This window comes from Pleurodeles waltl, chromosome 2_1 (assembly GCF_031143425.1).
Source record: "Pleurodeles waltl isolate 20211129_DDA chromosome 2_1, aPleWal1.hap1.20221129, whole genome shotgun sequence".
Lineage (NCBI taxonomy): Eukaryota > Metazoa > Chordata > Amphibia > Caudata > Salamandridae > Pleurodeles > Pleurodeles waltl.
The window spans coordinates 109,561,152-109,581,487 of record NC_090438.1 but is presented as its reverse complement, the minus strand read 5'-3'; the positions used below and the strand labels follow the sequence as shown (position 1 = coordinate 109,581,487).

At 47.5% G+C, this 20,336-nt stretch overlaps 1 protein-coding gene across 1 annotated transcript in view; it reads left to right on the top strand.

Annotated features, from left to right (window-relative positions):
- ATRX (ATRX chromatin remodeler) overlaps positions 1–20,336 on the top strand; it is a 1,138,900-nt gene that overhangs the window by 1,049,612 nt on the left and 68,952 nt on the right. The window contains exons 31-32 of the mRNA XM_069211061.1: positions 4,980–5,129; positions 5,967–6,092. Of these exons, the coding sequence (XP_069067162.1) occupies positions 4,980–5,129; positions 5,967–6,092 (276 nt within the window). The remainder of the gene's footprint in view (positions 1–4,979; positions 5,130–5,966; positions 6,093–20,336) is intronic.

Genomic DNA, 20,336 nt, shown 5'->3' with positions numbered 1-20,336 from the left:
TATCTATTATTGCCTCTGTCAAGCCTCTGGGAAACCCTCTTGACTCTGTGCACACTATATACAGCCAAATTCCTACAGAGTGGTTCTGGACACAGTGCAGTTTTGGGCTTACTCTCCCAAACAGAGAGTCCAGGATATTCAGGTTATGATTCAGATGTTTCATCCTTTAGCCTGTGGTTCGGCGTGAGTGATTCTGAGGCTAGTGGGCCACGTGGCCCCCGCATCATGCTTGTGACACATGCCAGACGGCATATGCGGGCTCTGAAGTTCCAGTGGGTGCAGAATCAGGGGAATCTCTCCGACATGGTCCAGATCTCAGAGGGAACTGCAAAAGACCTGCAGTGGTGGCTTATGAACCGAGATTGGATCAAAGGCAAGTTCCTCTACCTTACCCAACCTGATCTCACAGTGGTGACATGTGGTCACTCCTAGGATTGGGCAGCCATCTGGGAGAGGTGGAGATCAGAGGACTCTGGTCTCCTGCAGATTCGAGACTCCACATCAGTTTGCTGGAGCTCCATGTGATCCAGTTAGCATTGAAAGCATTCCTTCGCTCTGTCAAGGGAATGCTGGTGCAGGTGTTCATGGACACCACAATGTGGTATAGCAACAAGCAGGGTGGGGTAGTAGACCCTTTTTCAAGAGGCCCTACAGCAGGCCATAACCCTGGTGGTTCAACACCTGGCAGGTTCTCTGAATTTCAGGATGAACAAACTCAGCCGTCAATGTCTAGCGGATCACGAGTGGCATCTCCACATACCTCTTCTGCCCAGAGTTCTCAAGAAGATCAGGAACAGCTTGGCCTAAGTAATCCTTGTGGCTCTGGACTGGGCACCAAGAGTTTGGTATCCCGAACTCTTGAAAATGAGCATCTATCCTCCAATTGGGCTGAGTATCTTCTGTCATAGCCAAACCTGTTGATTCTCTGCCTCCTTGCGTGAGGATTGAGCAATGACAGTTGATAGCTTTTGACCTTCCTCCTGAAGTCTCTAAAATTATCTTGCGGCCATGCATCCCTCCCCCAATTGGCTGGCTAGGCCTGGCGTTGGCAAACATTTGTGAAATATAGCACAGAAAAGTCTATAGACCCTCTCTCTGCTTCTTTCTGATATTCTTCTCTTCATTTTTGCCCTGCAGGTCTCTGCTCCAGGTACTCTTAAGGGTTAACCCTATGCTATGTCTGCCTTCCTGTGGCTGCCTGACCAGCCCTCTTTATTTAAGTCCCCTATTGTAATAGGTTCCTGAAAGAGCTTGTACATATGTTTCCACCTTTGCTCTTTACCTTGCCTCAATGAGACGTGAACATGGTTCTTAGGTCCCTGAGGTGTGTTCCCTTTGGCCAGTACACAGTTGTCCCCTCCAGCTCCTTACCTGCCAGCCTTGTCGGTGGCAATAACCTCTGCCTTGAGGGTGAGTGAGCTGCAAGCTTTATCATCCAAGCATCCTTCACATAGTTTTCCCAGACAAGGTGGTGCTTAGCACCACAGCCTTTATTCTACCTAAGTTGGTGACTTCACAATCTATCATCCTGCCCACCTGTTACACTCCTCCACATCCCTCTAAAGGAGAGGAGAGACTCCACCGCCTGGACCCAAAAAGAGCGTTGTCGTTCTACCTTGACTGCACAAAAGTGTTCCGAGTGGACGACCAATTCTTCCTGGGGTATGTGGGAGCGAAAAAAGGTCAGGCAGTTCACAGACTGACCAATTTGTGCTGGGTCTTTCTCTGTATTAAAAGCTGATGTGCCCTGGTTGAAAAGCAGCCTCCCGAGGGCTTACGGGTTCATTCCATCAGGGGAACAGCTGCGACTATGGCATTAGCTTGTGGAGTTCCAGGCCTGGACGTCTGCCAGTCATCATTGTGGGCATCCCTGCACACTTTGCAGGAGACTACTGCCTGGATGGTCAGGTCCGCAGAGACGGGCATTTCACCTGCTCAGTTCTGCAGGACTTTTTAGTCTAGTTACATTTGTCCGCAGCCCACCGCCAGGTTGGTATGGCTTGGGTATATATTCAAAAGTAAGTAATCTGCAACTAGAAGTCTCTATCAGATGAACAACTTACTAACCTTCGGTAATGCATTATCTGGTAGAGACTATATCTAGCTGCATATTCCTTACACCCACCCATGCCTCTCTCTCTGCGGACAGATTTCTAGGGCTAGAGTTAACCCCCTCCCCCCCTTGCAGGCTGTAGTTTTGACGCACACTCGTCAGTTCACTTCATGGCTCTGCACTCCTGGCTTGGAAAGTTATGAAAAGTAACTGACATCTGTGCACCTGTGTGGTGCCTATATAGGTGACTGTGATGTCACTTCTGGCACCAAAGATGCCATATAGAACCGAAAAAAGCCACCCAATGGCACGCAGGGGTACTGCTCACGCAAATGTTTCCCGATCCAGTCTGATGCCTGGAAAATTGAAAGATAAGGAATCTGCAGCTAGATATAATCCCTACTAGGCAATGTTAGACTCAGTGGCGTTCAGGGCATTTCCTCTGCTGCGCAAATTCTAGTACATTCAGGCCATGATCCTGATGTTTAAGGCCCAGTCCTTGATCATGGTCAGAGCAGCACTGAGGCTTCCTGGCCTTTTGGCCTCCTACGTTCTCCTCCTCATCTCTGCCATTTGGCACAAGTGTGCACATGGCAATAAAATTTAAAATTTCAGTTGTTCCAGCATCATGGAAATGTTGCTGATGCCATCCAGGTATCAGAGGAGATGCCACAATTTCAATTGGTGGTTGCTTGAACACAGCTGGTCCAGTGACCGGCCCCATTCCCTTGCCCACCCAGAGGTGACGGATGCGTCCCTGATGGGTTAGGGAAACCATCTGTGGGAGGTGGAGATCTGGGGATTATAGTTCTCAGCAGAGGGCTGGCTCTACATGAATCTGCTGAAGTCGCGACCATTCGTTTAGGTCTGAAAGCCTTCCTTCCGTCCATCAAGAGGAGGATGGTGAAGGTTCTCAAGCACAACATGCAAGAAGGGTGCAGATGGCTTCTAGATCCTTTGTGGGAAGGCTCTGCTTTTGTGGAGGTAGTTGGAGCACCACAGCATCGTTCTGATTGTGAACTACCTGGCAAGATCTCTGAATGTCAGAGAGGACAAGCTGAGAAAGTTCTGCCTGGGTGGTGTCTGACAGCTCACCACTTGTGTCTATTGCCGGAGGTGACACAGGACATACTCCATCAGTGGTGAAAACCCTGGCTAGATCTTTTCGCCTCTGTTGAGAATGCGCAATGTCAAACATTTTGTGCTTTGGAGTTTCCAGAAGAGCACTAGTTAGGACATGCGTTCTATCTGAAATAAAACGTGATTACTCTATACCTTTATGTCCCTGCCTCTTATGAACAAGATCACGAATGACCGGGCCCAAGTCATCCTAGAGGTACCAGATTGGGCCAAAAGAGTGTTGTATCCAGAACTTCTGGGTATGAGCATATAGCTTCCCCTTTGAAGTGGGAACTCTGGTCTCATTAACAGGACAGGGTTAACCACCCGAATCTGCTCAACCTAGTTTGAGTGTTGGCAGTTGACTGCATTTCATCTCCCACCTGAAGTGTTATATACCATACTTGCTGCTAGGTTTCCTTCAATGACACCCATTTAATACCTGGTACTGAGGCAAATTGGTGACATGTTGTGGCATTGAAAAGGTTTCCAGTGTCCTTTTGTTTGTTTTATCTTTGGCCCAACAAGGCATTGCAGTGGGCACTATAGATTATTTATCAGCCCTTTCAACCTTTCTGCATTTACCAGATCAGTATTTTTTGTTTAAACCACCTGTTGTGTTGAGCTTTACAAGAGATTTGACACACGTGTTCCGGCTGAAACCTTTTGTGAGTTCGCATTGGGTCCTAAATTTGCTCTTGATATTTCTCGTGTATACACCCTTGGATCTGCTGCATATCTGGTCTCGGAGTCTTCTGACTTTAAAAACTGTGTTCTTTGTGCGATAAATTCAACTTGTCATATGAGTGAATTTCAGGCACTGTCAGTGCATCTGCCCTACACCACCACCTTTTCCCCTGGACAAGCAGGTGCTGAGGATTTAAGAGATTTTCTTGACAAAAATTCTGACCAATCCATCACTCTACTAGTGTTTTCTGCTCCCTCTAATCCCTAGAAAGAGGAGAAGCGGATCTGTCGGTTTGACCCCATCATTTTCATTGATCATTCAAAGGATGATCAACTCTTTGTGGGGTTCTTCATAGCATAAAAGGGAACTCTGTACGGAAGAGGACCTTGTTGAGATGGATACTACTCTGCATTAAGATCTGCTACGCACTGCCAACTAATGCAACCCTGGAAGGTCAAGCCCATTCCGCAAGGGCTGGGGCTGCTACCACAGCATTGGGATGCGGAGTACCCATCCTTGACATGTCAAACATAAAGCCTGAATAATCCTGCAAGAGTTTTTGTCTGAGTCTGCTTCACAGACCCGCCACCTGGAGAATTACTGCTTTAGTCTCTATTCTATGGTGGAAGTATCCACCAGAAGAACAAGTTACTTATCTTCGGTAACGCTCTTTCTGTCTAACCACCAGTTCCTCGCTGCCCTTCTTCATCCCCTTTCTATTGAGTGGCCTGTTTTTAACATCTAAAAAGGTCCAATGTTAGTATTCAAAATGTGGGACCAACAATTTTCTACTCTCTACGTCTGAGGGTGAAGGAAGGGAAAAGATCCGAAACAGACAACCGAACCTAGAGTTAATGATTATATACAGCTCCGCTCTTAACACTTCCAGAGAAGTGTGGAGTATGCACTGAGCCCCACAGTGCTGCCTCCTAGAATATAGGATCACTGCTTCACGGAAACATTTCTCGATCCAGGCCAGTGCTTGAGGAGTATTCAAAGGCGAGAAGTCTTATACTAGTAAACCAGCAGTAAGTGTTTTTGAAGGTTCATTTGAATGAGGATTACGTAAAGGGAGTTAACATGTTTACTTATTTATTCTCTTACCTTTTTAAACCACAGGACACTGTTCTGGCAGAGCTGCTTCAGGAAATGAAGGAGTATATTGTTACCTATCATGAGCACGATTCTCTGCTTGACCACAAAGAGGAGGAGGAGCTATCCGAGGAAGACAGGAAGGCAGCTTGGGCAGAATATGAAGCAGAAAAGAAGGTTGGTTAAAATTAAATGAATGCTTGTTAATCTGTACAACCCAGAACCCTGGAGTTAGTTAAGGTCAATAAAGATTCCTTCGGGAAATGAAATCTCTGAACAAAATGTCTGGTTATTGGGTGTATATTTTCTGTATCATCTTCCCATTATAAGTAACATTTCTGTTTCATGATTTTCATTTGAATAAGTGCTGCAGAGAGCTTTAAAATGATGAAAAGGTGTCTTTGGTTGCCTTTTGAGCATCAAGCAGTATATGTTTGTGTTTGAGATGTACATAGCGTGAAATCAGTTCCCTCTAAATTATTTTGTTTGTGTGGCCGGTAGTACTTAACTAATTGACTGGAGTCTTCATTAACGCAGTTGTAATTGAAGACTATTTGGAATCTGTCTATTAAAATGAACAAATGTGTTTTAGCTTGTATGGAGAATAGTTTACATCTGAGACAGTACTTTTCAGAACCCCTTCAATTGTTTAGGATCTACAAATTTACCAGAATGTTCACCATAGTGGGGGCATGTGGTATATGTTCTATGATCTTACAGTAGTAACAAGGCTCTTATTCAGATTGTGGGCTGTCTTTTACACACAACTGTACATTAACCCACATTTTAATATTAAAACAATTGCTTTTACCAATGCTGAGTTAGAACCCTTTTTGTAATGGGGCCCAGTGAAACTTAACAAGATTTGTGGATGTAGTTTATATTAAAAATCTGTTTGTTTTGATGGCCACAGGATTCTGTTTTTCATATTAAATTACATGTTCAAGGGAATATGAACATCCTCATTGTATTTTGTTTTGTGTTTCAGTAAATTATGATTTTTGTTTCTCTTAGGGTTTGACCAATCGCTTGAGCATGTCCGCTGGCATTAATTATACCCAAAGCAATTACCCTTCTCAAGTCCCTTACATGCCTTTAAACCTTGGCGCACTGTCTGCTTTGACAAATTCACAGCTTGAGGTAGGTGAAAATAAAGGGAAATTGGAATTCTGATTTTCTACCATTCATGTTTGATGCAGATGGTTTTGTACTTCTCATAGATCTGCCAGAATTTAGTGTGACTCTGAAGTGAAATGATCTGCTTAATGGAGTACTTACATTTAGTTGTTGATTTTAGTATTTTGTATGTCCATTTATTACTTCCTACATTTGATTTATATCAACATAAAGTCATCATTGTGTTTAATTATTGTCATAACCCTGCATGCAGAAATATTCATACTGTTCTAAAAAATTAAAAATCCTCAGAAGCAGCAAGAAAAGCCTTGGTTACCTTCACATCTCCGGTCAGGTTTCTAAACATTGAGGATTTGTAGTCCATTTAGTTCAATTTGAATAAAACATTACAAACTCTAATACCACAAAGAGTTTTTTTTTTTTTAAATTAAGTGTCCGGCTACCACACAGTCATCTGGTCACCCTATTATTGTTACACAGTTAATTTAGAACCATGTTGTCTTTCATCCCTTCTCCATTTCATTCATCACTAGTAACCTCAATAAATGTTCTATAGCTCCATGCCGGACCTTGGGATAGTGTACATGATACATTTCAAGTTCTATTTTATATAGACGTTGGTGGTCCCATGTAATTTAGATTTTATCATTTACAATATTAAGAGATCTAAACCATAAAAGTAGCTGTATCTAAACACATTTGTACAGTTGTTGTAGTTGTAAAGTAGGTGTCTCTCCAAATATGGCTGAAGAAGCCTCTGTGAGACGTTTTTTGGAAAATGTGAATGTGCTAGTGTATTTAAAACTCATTGGGACTTTGGTACTTGTAAAAAATTGCTGAGATTTAAACATCCCCTAACTTGAGGGATTGCACGTTGGTACCCAATGACACAGCACTCACTCATTGCAATTAGTGACAACTTGTGCTTTATTAAAATATTCTTTGAATACTACTTTATTCATCCTAAAGATTTTACTATAGAACATGCCAAGAATCTTCAACAGTACCTGTGCATGCCAAAAAATGGTGCCTTGCAGCTCCCCAATGATGCTGTTCTGCCCCGGAAAAAGATTTGCAGGGCCTATATAGGCACCATTACTTTGTGCTGATGTCAGTTCTTTTCTTTCTCTGCCTCCCAACAGAGATCAAGAGCTTCCTCTCGTCTCTGAGACAACTCAATTTTCCATAATTCTGATACGGAATATGAAGGATGTCACCCCAAGAAAGGACAGGTTTCAAGCCCAAAAAGGGACTGTTGCAAACAGATATCTGTGACAGATCCCCATCAGTTGTCCCCGTGGTGTCTGAGGTCGAGCTGTAACTCCAGTACCTGCTGAGACTGCGCATTGATGAACCCAAAGGCTGTTGAGTAGCACAAGGAAAAACTTTGCCAAGCATAAGAAAACACTGCTCTGAGACTGCTCCAAGTCCCATTCTGTGTCAAAGGTTCGATCCTTCTCAGTAGTCATAGAGCTGCTTCAGAGGACAGTCTTTATGTTCCAAGTCTTTAGGGAAGCATAATAAACACAAGAAGTTGAAACGTAGTTCCACTCTTTCATGCTACTCGCACTCTCCTGAGGAAGTGTGTGGGCAGAGTCAACAGTATTGATCACGTTCTCAAAGTCTGCCTACTTTGGAGCTGATTCTGCGTTTAGTTTTGGCACAACCTGACTTTCTGGGGCCTTCAGCCATGCCACACCAGATCGAACTGTTGAGTACAGCTATGCTCTGAGATCTAATGTTCTGACTGAGGTCCTGTACCCGGGCCAGACTTATGCTGACCTCCCTCTCCCCCGCCCCTCCCCCACTTGTAGGGGCATAGTGCTCATGCATCTATGCCCTCACCTGTGGTATAGTGCACCCTGCCTTAGGCTGTAAGGCCTGCTACAGGGGTGACTTACCTATGCAACAAACAGTGGTTTGTGGGCATGGCACCCTGAGGGGAGTGCCATGTCGACTTTGTCTTTTCTCCCCACTAGAACACACAAGCTGCGAGGCAGTGTACGTGTACTGAGTGAGGGGTCCCTTAGGGTGGCACAACAGATGCTGCAGCCCTTAGGGACATTCCCTGGCCACAGGGCCTTTGGTACCTGGGGGACCTTTTACAAGGGACTTAACTGTGCCATTGCTGTGCCAGTTGTGGAAACAAAGGTACAGTTTATGGAAAGAACACTGGTGCTGGGGCCTGGTTAGCAGGGTCCAAGCACACTTCCAATCAAAGCTGGCATCAACACCAGGCAAAAAGGTGGGGGGTTACCATGCCGACAGTGGCATTTTCCTACAGCCGTCATCCAACTCAAGCCGTTCAGATCCAAAAACTTTTCCTACCACTGTCCCTGCTAGGATATGAAAGCAAGAGGAGAAATTAGGAAAAGAGCCTCTATTCATCCACTAGTTTGGCCCTATGTTATGTTAACGCTTCCTGTTTGTTGGGCCATTATAATAATGTATTTTGAGATTTGGTGACACAAGTCTTCCTGCTATGCTGCATCATCTTTGCTATGTACTATCTTGACTAAACATTTTTGCCGGTTCATCAAGTCTTTTTTTGAGGTTTTCCTCCTGGTATAGCAGAGATGTTATCAAAGAAAGCCAGCTTCAAGCCCTGCGATGTCTGTCATTGACCTTAATTTCCTTTGGTGCCTCGCGTGCAACAACGACCCTAGTCGTCTTCCGACTGCCACTCCATAAACCCAGTGGCCTTGAGGGAGCGATCCCTCAAGCTCCAGGCGACTCGGCGTGTGATGCCACGATGTTCGAGGTCCTGGTGGAGAGAAAGCTCCTGGGAGTGGTGTCCGAGTCCGAGATCCTCGTCACACTCCAAGTCGCTGAGTCACTCGGGTAAGTCTTGTCATAAGAAGAAAAGACTTGAAGAGATCTTTTGACTTCCTCATCCATCAGTCAACAAGACGAGGGAGTGTTGTGCATCGAGGCCTGGCTCTGCGGTTGAGTCTGTGCTGATTTTCCTGGAGCCACAGCGACCCACACCAACTAAAAGAGTTCTGTGGGGCTATGTACCTCATTTTTGGATGGGCTGACTTCTCCAGCGCACCATTGGACCCCGAGGTGTTGGCAACGGCCCCTTCTGGTTTCGGCCCCAGCTCTAGTGGGGCCCTGAGGATCCTTTTTTGTATCCGGACGGCGCCAGAGCCTGAAGATTATCAGCCCTATGAATACCCCGTGTTGGACTGGTGTGAGGAATTGGGTGAAGCCAGTAGACTGGATATTTCTCCAGATATTGATATGCTTTTTCCCCCTACTGTGGCTTCAGTGGAGGGAGCATCGTTTGCAGTGGTAGCGTGAAGAAGACCAAGGTCCTTGACCTTCATTTGCCCTCGGTGTCAATCAAAACTAATATCTTGACAGAGGTGCTGCAACTGGAAGTCTCCCCCCTCAGAACCAGTACTCCTGTTCAATGAAGCCCTCACTGACGTCCTTCTGGGGACATGGTCCAAACCCAGCAGAGAGGCTCCTATGAATAGGTCTATTGCCTGCTGCCACCTCCCTGCTCTAGGGGACCAAACTTCCTCACTCAACATCTCAACCCAGAGAGCTTGGTTCCCTAAGCCTCTACCTCTCATGTAAATCCTGACACATTCCTTACTGCTTTTATGGGAAAGTAGCATCTTTCTGGCTTAGTTACCCTCACTTTTTGCCTGATGTCGGTGTGTTTAGACTGTAGTGCGCTGGGATCCTGCTAGTCAAGACCCCAATATCTGTGCTCCCTCCTCTAAATTAGGTTGTTGGTGAACTTTTTACACTATCAGTTGGCATACTGGTGCACTCATGCAAGTCCTTAATGTTTTACTTGGGTACCCAGTGTAGGAAGCTGGCCCGGTGTGTGGTAAGCACCTATGGTGTTATCACCTTATACCATGTCCAGGTATCCCCTGTTAGTGAAGTGCAGTCAGTGTCTAGAAAGCCAGGCTCTCAAGAGGTAGATGTGGATGAGCAGCCAAGACTTATCTAGGAGACATGTAAAGCTTATAAAATACCACTTATAGTCACATAGCAGTTACACACATGAAAGAACCACACAGTGTTACAAAAATAAAGGTACTTTATTATAGCAACACAAATATTAAAATACTGTATAGACAATACTCTAGTAGCAGGTGAGTAAACACACTATTATATACATCTTAGTAATCAGGAATGGGCCTAGAAATCAATAGAAATTAGTGAAATGACACTAAACAATAGAGACCCTTGGTGGAGACCAAACCATATACAAAAAAATGGAATGCGAAAGCCAGACCCCCACCCAGGTAAATGGAATCTGTAGAGAGGAGCTGGTGGAACTAGGAACCCCAAAAGGTAAGTACCAGAGTGCCCCCCAGCGACCAGTAGAGAGTGAGATAAGTGCCTGGTTCTCCCAAACCCACAGGTAAACTTTGTAAATGGACTGTGCAAGACTCAGAGAAGACTGGAAGAAACAGAACGTGGATCCTGACAGAAGAGAACCTTCAAATGAAGGGGACAAAGTCCAGTTCCAGTTGGAGTGTCTGGTTGGGGCAGGAGCCTCTACCGACCATTCTGCAGAAGCAGGACCAGGTCGACGGTGAAGACCTGGAGACAGCTGTGCAGGCCAAGAGCAGGAGAAGAGTTCCAGGAATGATGCAGTCGATGTCCCACATCGGAAGAAGAGTTGCAGTCAGTCAGTGGTGGGGAAAAACCACCAACAAGCCTTGGCAAAGGCAAGAGTTGCATGAGAAGAGTTGCAGAGCTGCTGGGGACCAGAAAGGTCCGAGGGGACTCAACCCAAGGAGGGGAGTGCCAGGCGACTCTCAGCAGTGAGGAGAGCCAGAAGTTGAGGATGCAGCCCCCACAGGCAACTCACCCAAGAAGGAGACTCTGTACAGCCCTAAAAGGGGGATCGGTCACCTAGCACGGTGAGCACCTATAAGGAGGGGGCTATGATGTCACCTGCCTGACCTGACCACACTAATGCTCCCAGGGGCCTCTCCCCACCCTGGATTCAAGATGGCAGAATCAAGTGGCCACCTGGAGAAGCTCTGGGTACCGCCCCTCGGGTGGTGTTGGACAAGAGAGTGGTAACTCCCCTTTCCATTGTCTAGTTGAGCACCAGAGCAGGGACCAGGGGTCCCTGGACTGGTTGTAGGAAGCTGGCTCTGTATAAAGATGAGCTATAGTGTGCACAGAGACCAGGGGTTCCCCAGAGGTTTGACAGAGGCAATAATAGATAATACTAATGCTCTATTTGTGGTAATGTTGTCGAGCAGTTAGGCTCATCAGAGTGTAGTGTTAAGCATTTGTTATACATACACAAGCAATAGAAGAAACACACACTCAATGACTTAACTCCAGACCAATAGGATATCAGGACTATGAATAGAGTCAACAATGTACACAGTTTTCTTTAAAATGGCAAAGAGCAATTTTAAAAGTGGACACTGTGCAATTTTCAACAGTTCCTGGGGAAGAAAATAAAGTAACATTTTTGAGGTAATTAAATACCATAGCTTTAGTCTCCGGGGCATAGGTAGCCCACTGTTGGGGGTTGAAGATAACCCAAAACACCCAGCACCAGCAACACAGGGCTGGTTAGGTGCAGAGGTCAAACAGGAGCTAAAATAACGTGGCTCCCTAAGGAGACAAGGGCACTACGGTTCCAGACTACTTACAGGAAAGTCCCCACGTAGTTGGAGGGGCAAACTAGGGGGGGTTTAAAAGAGCACTGGGGGGCCCCAAGTAAGCACCAATCCCACACCCTCTGCGGCACTTGGGCGGCCGGGTGCAGGGTGCAAACAGGACATCGGGTTCCCAATGGAACTCAATGAGGGGATCCTGGGGGTCACTTAGGTGCTCCAGGCAAGGCACAGGGGGGCTCCTTGGGCAAGACACAGATTGGACAGGGAGGAGGGCCTGCCTGCTGGTTACTGCTGAACCGGTGGTTGGTTTCTCTCGAGTCTGGGGGATGCGGGTGCAGTGCTCCTCCAGGTGTTGGATATCGTCCGGGGCAGTCGCGGTCAAGGAGGTCCTCAGGATTCCCTCTGCAGGCTTCATCATGGAGGGGTCAACCCAGGGTGGGCAATTGGTCGCTGTTGCCTGGGGACGGTGGGGGGGTGGGGGGGGGGGGGGAATTCCTCTCTGGTCGGTTGGGCCAGCTGGACTCATGCCGTAGGCATCGGGTGCAGAGTGGTTAGGACTCACTTCTGTAGTGAGGTGTGAGTCCTTTAAAAGCAGTTTCTTCTTTTCTTTTGGGACAGGTCTGCTGTCCTCTGGAAGTTTTTCAGGGGTCGCTGGACCTGCAGGACACGTCTCTTTTCTTTTCCAGCTTTTGGAAGCAGGAGACAGACAGACGGTAGGGCTGGAGCAGAGTCATTTGTTGTCTCCTTATTTCCTCTGTGGGGTTTTCAGCTCAGCAGTTCTTCTTTCTTGAGGTCATCAGGACTCTGCTGACTTGGGTTCAGGGAAGCCCTTAAATACTAAATTTAGGGACGTTTTAGGGATTAGAGGGCAGTAGCCAATGCCTACTGTCCGTGAGGGTAGCAACACCCTCCTTGTGTCCACTCCCTTTAGGGAGGGGGGCACAGTCTTACTCCTATTGACCCTCATCCTCCAAACCAAGATGGAGGATTCTGTAGGGAGGAGATCAGCTCAGCTCTGGAAACCTTAGGGGTGGTCCTGGCTGAGGTGGTCACTCCTCCCTGTTTTCCCTAACTTTCCCGCCGGACTTACCGCCAAAAGTGGGGTTTTGTGCAGGGGGAGGGCATCTCCACTAGCTGTAGTGCCCTGGTGTAGGAAAATGGCTCCCTGTTGCAGTTACCCCCCAATTTTCTGCCTGATACTGATGCTGACTTGACTGAGAAGTGTGCTGGGACCCTGCTAACCAGGCCCCAGCACCAGTGTTCTTTCACTAAAAATCTACAATTTCTTTACACAATTGGCACACCCCTGGCACACAGATAAGTCCCTTGTAAAAGGTACAAGTGGTACCAAGGGCCCTGTCACCAGGGAAGGTCCCTAAGGGCTGCAGCATATATTGTGCCACCCTAAGGGGCCCCTCACATAACACATGCACACTGCCATTGTAGATTGTGTGTGTTGGTGGGGAGAAAAAGGCAAAGTCAACATGGCATTCCCCTCAGGATGCCATGCCTACAAAATACTGCCTGTGGCATAGGTAATTCACCCCTCTGGCAGGCCTTACAGCCCTAAGGCAGGGTGCACTATACCACAGGCGGGGGCATAGCTGCATGAGCAAAATGTCCCTACAGTGCCTAAGTCTATTCTTAGACATTGTAAGTACAGTGTGGCCATATTATGTATATGGTCTGGGAGTTTGTCAAAAACGAACTCCACAGCTCCATAATGGCTACACTGAATCCTGGCAAGTTTGGTATCAAACTTCTCAGAATAATAAACCCACACTGATGCCAGTGTTGGATTTATTAAAAAATGCACACAGAGGGCATTTTAGAGATGCCCCCTCTATTTTACCCAATCCTTCAGTGCAGGACTGACTGGTCTGTGCCAGCCTGCTGCTGAGAGACGAGTTTCTGACCCCCTGGGGTGAGAGCCTTTGTGTTCTCTGAGGCCAGAAACAAAGCCTGCACTGGGTGGAGATGCTTAACACATCCCCCCTGCAGGAACTGTAACACCTAGCAGTGAGCCTCATAGGCTCAAGCTTCGTGTTACAATGCCCCAGGGCACTCCAGCTAGTGGAGTTGCCCGCCCCCTGGACACAGCCCCCACTTTTAGTGGCAAGTCCAGGGGAGATAATGAGAAAAGCAAGGAGGAGTCACCCACCAGTCAAGACAGCCCCTAAGGTGTCCTGAGCTGAGGTGACACCTGCCTTGAGAAATTCTCCATCTTGAGTTTGGAGGATTCCATTAATAGGATTAGGGATGTGCCCCCCTCCCTACAGGGAGGAGGCACAAAGAGAGTGTAGCCACCCTCAAGGACAGTAGCCATTGGCCTACTGCCCTCCCAGACCTAAACACACCCCTAAATTCAGTATTTAGGGGCTCCCCAGATCCCAGGAAATCAGATTCCTGCAGCCTGAAGAAAGAAGGAGGACTGCTGACCTACAAGCCTGCAGAGAAGGAGGAAGACGACAATTGATTTGGCTCCAGTCCTACTGGCCTGTCTCCAACTTTGAAAAACTGCTCCAGCGACGCATCCGACAGGACTTCTGAAGCCTCAGAGGACTGCCCTGACCCCCAGGACCAAGAAACTCCAGTGAGCAACGGCCCTGCTCAACAATCTGCAACAAACTTGCAACATTTCCACAACTTTAAAGACTTCACGTTTCCCGCCAGAAGTGTGAGACTCTACAGATAACAAACACCTCAGGGAGGACTCCCCGGTGACTGCGAGCCCGTGAGTAACCAGAGACGACCCCCCTGAGTCCCCACAGCGACGCCTGCAGAGAGAATCCAGAAGCTCCCCCTGACCACAACTGCCTATAACAAGGGACCTGATGCCTGGAAACAACACTGCACCCGCAGCCCCCAGGACCTGAAGGAACCAAACTCCAGTGCAGGAGCGACCCCCAGGCAACCCTCTGCCTAGCCCAGGTGGTGGCTACCCCGAGGAGCCCCCCCTGTGCCTCCCTGCATAGTTGAAGTGACCCCCCTGTAATGATATGTGAGTTCTGATAACTGACTCCACGTTGCACTTAGCCTAGAACTACACTCTCACTTTAGTGACGACCAGCTTCATTCTGCCTATTGGCTTTATCTTACCATTAGACACTGCTACGTTAAAAGCTGTAAGTAGTTTTCCACATTGCAGAATGTGCACATGTTTTTCTCCACCAAGGGCATAGGCTGATAAGAATGTACTCAGACGTCAGGGAACCGACCTGTTTTGGATTATCACCTTGGGATTGTGGCCACGTCCCGACGTTTTATTTTCAAAGCAGGCCTAAAGCAATCAGCATTTTTCGAATAAATAAACTTCTGCAGGGAGAGGGAAAGTTCTAGACTTTTCCTTTCTTGTTTGTTCAAAGTATAAGAGGCCGAGACCTGACGGACCAGGGACAGAGTGTGTTTGCAGATCTCAGGCACATCCATGACGCTGGAGTGTGCTATCCTTCCCGTGAGGATAATTGATCTCTCTCTCCTCGATCGATCGATCCTGGGATCTGGCGATCTGATGCTGAATAGGAGGGAGATGAAGCAGTGATGCCCTTTTCTCATGGTTTTTATATTTTTTAGTTCATTATTTGCCTTGCATTATAACATAGATACATATATTTGCTGTGTATTTTGCAGTGGAGAATCATTTGTACATTATTTCATTTCATTGCTGTGACCATTTTTAAACATGTGCTTTCAGAAAGCTAATCTCCTTTTAGGAACCTTCCGTAGTAAAATAATAAATGTCGTCTTTGAAATAAGAAGCGCATTCCAGAGATTGTTTGTCAGTGCATGAGTGTTGCAGCTCGGTCATTAGTGAAGCAAAACACCCCTGCAGGAACTGTAACACCTGGGGGTGAGCTTCAAAGGCTCAAGCCTCGAGTTACAGTGCCCCAGGTGTAGGAAGTTAGATCTGTATATACTATTTCAAAGAAATAGTGTGCACAGAGTCCAAGGGTTCCCCTTAGAGGTAAGATAGTGGCAACAATAGATAATTCTAATGCTCTATTTTGTGGTAGTGTGGTCGAGCAGTAGGCTTATCAGAGGGTAGTGTTAAGCATTTGTTGTACAAACACAGGCAATAAAGGAGGAACACACACTCAAAGACTTACTCCAGGCCAATAGGTTTTTATACTGAAAAATATCTCTTCTTAGTTTATTTTAGGAACCACAGGTTCAAGATTTACAATCAATACTTTAAATGTAAGGTAATTCACTTAGATACTTTGAATAATCACAATATCATGTACAGTCTTTGTAAAAATGGCAATAAGCTATTTTAAAAGTGGACAGTGCAAAAATCAACAGTTCCTGGGGGAGGTAAGTAAAAGTTAGTTTTGCAAGTAAGTAAAACACTTACAAGTCTCAAAGTTGGGTCCAAGGTAGCCCACCGTTGGGGGTTCAAGGCAACCCCAAGGTTACCACACCAGCAGCTCAGGGCCGGTCAGGTGCAGAGGTCAAAGAGGTGCCCAAAACACACAGGCTTCAATGGAGAACAGGGGTGCCCCGGTTCCAGTCTGCCAGCAGGTAATTACCCGCGTCCTCGGGGGCAGACCAGGGGGGTTTTGTAGGGCACCGGGGGGGACACAAGCAGGCACAGAAAGTACACCCTCAGCGGCACAGGGGCGGCTGGGTGCAGAGTGCAAACAGGCGTCGGGTTTTGTATAGAAAGCAATGGAGAGACCTGGGGGTCTCTTCAACTATGCAGGCAGGCACTGAGGGGGCTCCTCGGGTAGCTACCACCTGGGCTAGGCAGAGGGTCGCCTGGGGGTCGCTCCTGAACTGGAGTTCGGTTCCTTCAGGTCCTGGCGGCTGCGGGTGCAATGTTGGTTCCAGGCGTCAGGTCCCTTGTTACAGGCGGTCGCGGTCAGGGAGAGCCTCTGGATTTCCTCTGCAGGCGTCGCTGTGGGGTTTCAGGGGGGTCGTCTCTGGCTACTCACGGGCTCGCAGTCGCCGGTGAGTCCTCCCTGTAGTGTTGATTTTCTGCAGGTCGAGCCGTGGGCGTTGGGTGCAGAGTGGAAAGTCTCACGCTTCCGGCAGGAATCATGAAGTCCTTAGAGTTGTTTGTTTGTTGCAAGAAAGTTGCAGATGGTTGAAGAAGGCCGCTGTTCATGGGAGTTTCTTGGTCCTTGGTTGCAGGGCAGTCCTCTGAGGCTTCAGAGGTCGCTGTTCCCTGTTGGATGCGTCTTCGAAGTTGGGAGACAGGCCGGTAGGGCTGGGGCCAAAGCAGTTGTCGTCTCCATCTTCTCTGCAGGGCTTCAGGTCAGCAGTCCTTCTTCTTGTTAAGGTTGCAGGAATCTAGTTTCCTAGGTTCTGGGGTGTCCCTAAATAGTGAATTTAGGGGTGTGTTTAGGTCTGGGAGGGCAGTAGTCAATGGCTACTGTCCTTGATGGTGGCTACACCCTCTTTGTGCCTCCTCCTTGTGGGGAGGGGGGCACATCCCTAATCCTACTGGGGGAATCCTCCAAACTCACGATGAAGGATTTCTCAAGGCAGGGGTCACCTCGGCTCAGGACACCTTAGGGGCTGTCCTGACTGGTGGGTGACTCCTTGTTTTTCTCATTATCTCCTCCAGCCTTGCCGCCAAGTGTGGGGGCAGTGGCCGGAGGGGTGGGTATCTCCACTAGCTGGGATGCCCTGGGGTGCTGTAACAAAAGGGGTTAGCCTTTGAGGCTCACCGCCAGGTGTTACAGTTCCTGCAGGGGGAGGTGAGAAGCACCTCCACCCAGTACAGGCTTCGGACCTGGCCATAGGGTGACAAAGGCACTCTCCCCATGTGGCCGGCAATATGTCTGGTGTGTGCCAGGCTGGCAGAAACTGGTCAGCCTACACTGGAATTCGGGTATGTTTTCAGGGGGCATCACTAAGGTGCCCTCTGGGTGTATTTTACAATAAATTGTACACTGGCATCAGTGTGCATTTATTGTGCTGAGAAGTTTGATACCAAACTTCCCAGTTTTCAGTGTAGCCATTATGGTACTGTGGAGTTCGTGTTTGACAAACTCCCAGACCATATACTCTTATGGCTACCCTGCACTCACAATGTCTAAGGTTTTGCTTAGACACTGTAGGGGCATAGTGCTCATGCACATATGCCCTCGCATGTGGTATAGTGCACCCTGCCTTAGGGCTGTAATGCCTGCTAGAGGGGTGACTTACCTATGCCAAAGGCAGTGTGAGGTTGGCATGGCACACTGAGGGAAGTGCCATGTCGACTTAGTCATTTTCTCCCCACCAGCACACACAAGCTGAGAGGCAGTGTGCATGTGCTGAGTGAGGGGTCCCTAGGGTGGCACAAGACATGCTGCAGCCCTTAGAGACCTTCCCTGGCATCATGGCCCTTGGTACCATTTACAAGGGACTTATCTGAGTGCCAGGGCTGTGCCAATTGTGGAAGCAAAGGTACAGTTTAGGGAAAGAACAGTGGTGCTGGGGCCTGGTTAGCAGGGTCCCAGCACACTTTCAGTCACAACCGGCATCAGCAAAAGGCAAAAAGAAAGGACTAATCAGTATCCCTAAAATAGAGGAGGTGTATATAATGAACTCAAACCTCAAATATAGCCTGAGCTTAAATATGAGAAAATCAATGGCAATTCCTACCTAAGAGGTAAAATGTCAGCAACTATCCCAAAGGGGCCATGAATTCACCACAGGGAACTCCAGTGGAGAAAAATTTCGAAACATAGAAAAACAGGCAAGTGGCAAGCAACTTGTGAAGGGACAGGTACCTGCTCGAACTGTATTGATTCATCGAAGTCAGTAAAAGTAAGAACCAGAAGCGGCACACTACGAGTAACATTTTCACCAGTGCAGTAATGCCCCATTTATTTATTTCATCTTGAAAACGTGAATACATTATTAACAGCGTCTTGCGGCATTCCTTCTCACATGCCAGCGTGCCCATTGGAACTATGTTGATGTACTACTGCTCTGTCACTTAATACCAAAAATTGGTATCCTAGTAATGGCGTCTTCCAATGTTCCTTATAACCTCATACGCATACCATCCATGTCATGATCACACTATACATTTCCTCGTCAAGGAACAGAACAGCCCCTGTAGCGGATGTTACTAGCAACTATATTATTACAAACTTCCTGACCCCAACAGGGAACCCTCAATACTCTGCTTTCTCATGTTGACACTGATTATGCATGTGCCGGCGTATAACCAATAAACACCAGAAAATATTTCCATAGCCTAATTCACTAAAGAAATGTTATAGTAGCCAAATGCCTAAATATAGGTCAGAGGGGAAAAGATCTATCCTGCTCTTACCCGAGCCTCTCGTCAACCTGCAGCGTGCGGGACCGGTCACTGTATTACATGATCCCAAAATAGGAAGTCTTGGATTTAAAATACACCGATCCATACATATGAAAATATTGAAAAGGAAGTAGGTTTGTGGCGTTGACGCACAATATGGAGTGTTGCCTGAAAAACAACCAATGTGTGCATTGTCTCATACTCGCGGCCATCTTAAAGGGAAGTTAGAAAGCATTCCTTACTTCCCCCCCGGATAGGGAATCCAAGCGACTGGACACTTTGGGGAACAAGATGTTTTCTTCCACTAGCCTGGCATTGCGGTCCATGAATACTGCATAACTTGTGGGCAACTACTTCCACATGCTGTGGGACACAATTGTGGAGGTGCTGCCAACAGTCTCTCTCAGGCTGTTGCTGACTGGAGAGATGCAGTGTAGTTCACTACACATTGTAGACTCAGTACAACTGACTCACTGGGCAGACTGCTTTCATCAACGGTGGCCTTGAGACGCCTCGCCTGGTTTAAGACGACTGGCTTTTCAGGGGATATCCAATCATCTATGATGGACTTGCCCTTTGATGGCTGTCATCTCTTCAACCTCAAGTCTGATTCAACACTGGGGGTCTTTAAGGACAGTTGTCACACATCACCCACAATCCTCCCTTTGGAAAGGGCTTCCCGCTGCGCCATGAACACTCCCCAGGATCTGCGTGGGCAAGAGTGCAGTACACACAGGCCTCATAGGTCCTACAGCCAACCTTTGTGTGAGTCCACCACCCTTAAGCCAGCCACAGCCTCTAAACCCTCCTTATCTGGTCACAGACCATCATGGGCATCCATTTGATGGCAGGATTCTCCCACCTGGATTACCTGCGCCACTGGCAGTCCATAAAATCAGACAGGTGGGCTTTGCAGGTCATGCAAAGCAGCTACTCCTTCCCTTTCATGACGACCCCGTGCCACCATCTTAGGACATGCTGAAAAAAGGATCATCTCACTTCTCCGGCTTGAAGCCACGGCTCTCTTGGCCAATGGAGAGAGTGCAGATGCCAAACATGGGTCGTGGTTGCTATTCCCACCACTTTCTGGTTCTCAGAAAGCACTCAGATCTTTGTCCAATCCTAGACTTATGATCCTTCAACTATTTCCTCAAGGGAAAGTTAAAAATGCTCACATTAGCTTAGTTCCTGTCTGTTTTGGACCCAGGAGACTTAATGGTAGCATTGGTCTTGCCAGATGCATATCTCCACATTCCTGTCCTGCCTTCCCACCGGCATTAGCTGCGATTCACATTAGGGCACACACAATTTCAGTTAGCTGCGATCCCTTTGGCGTTCGCAGCACCCCTTGGGTGTACTCCAAGGTAACGGAGG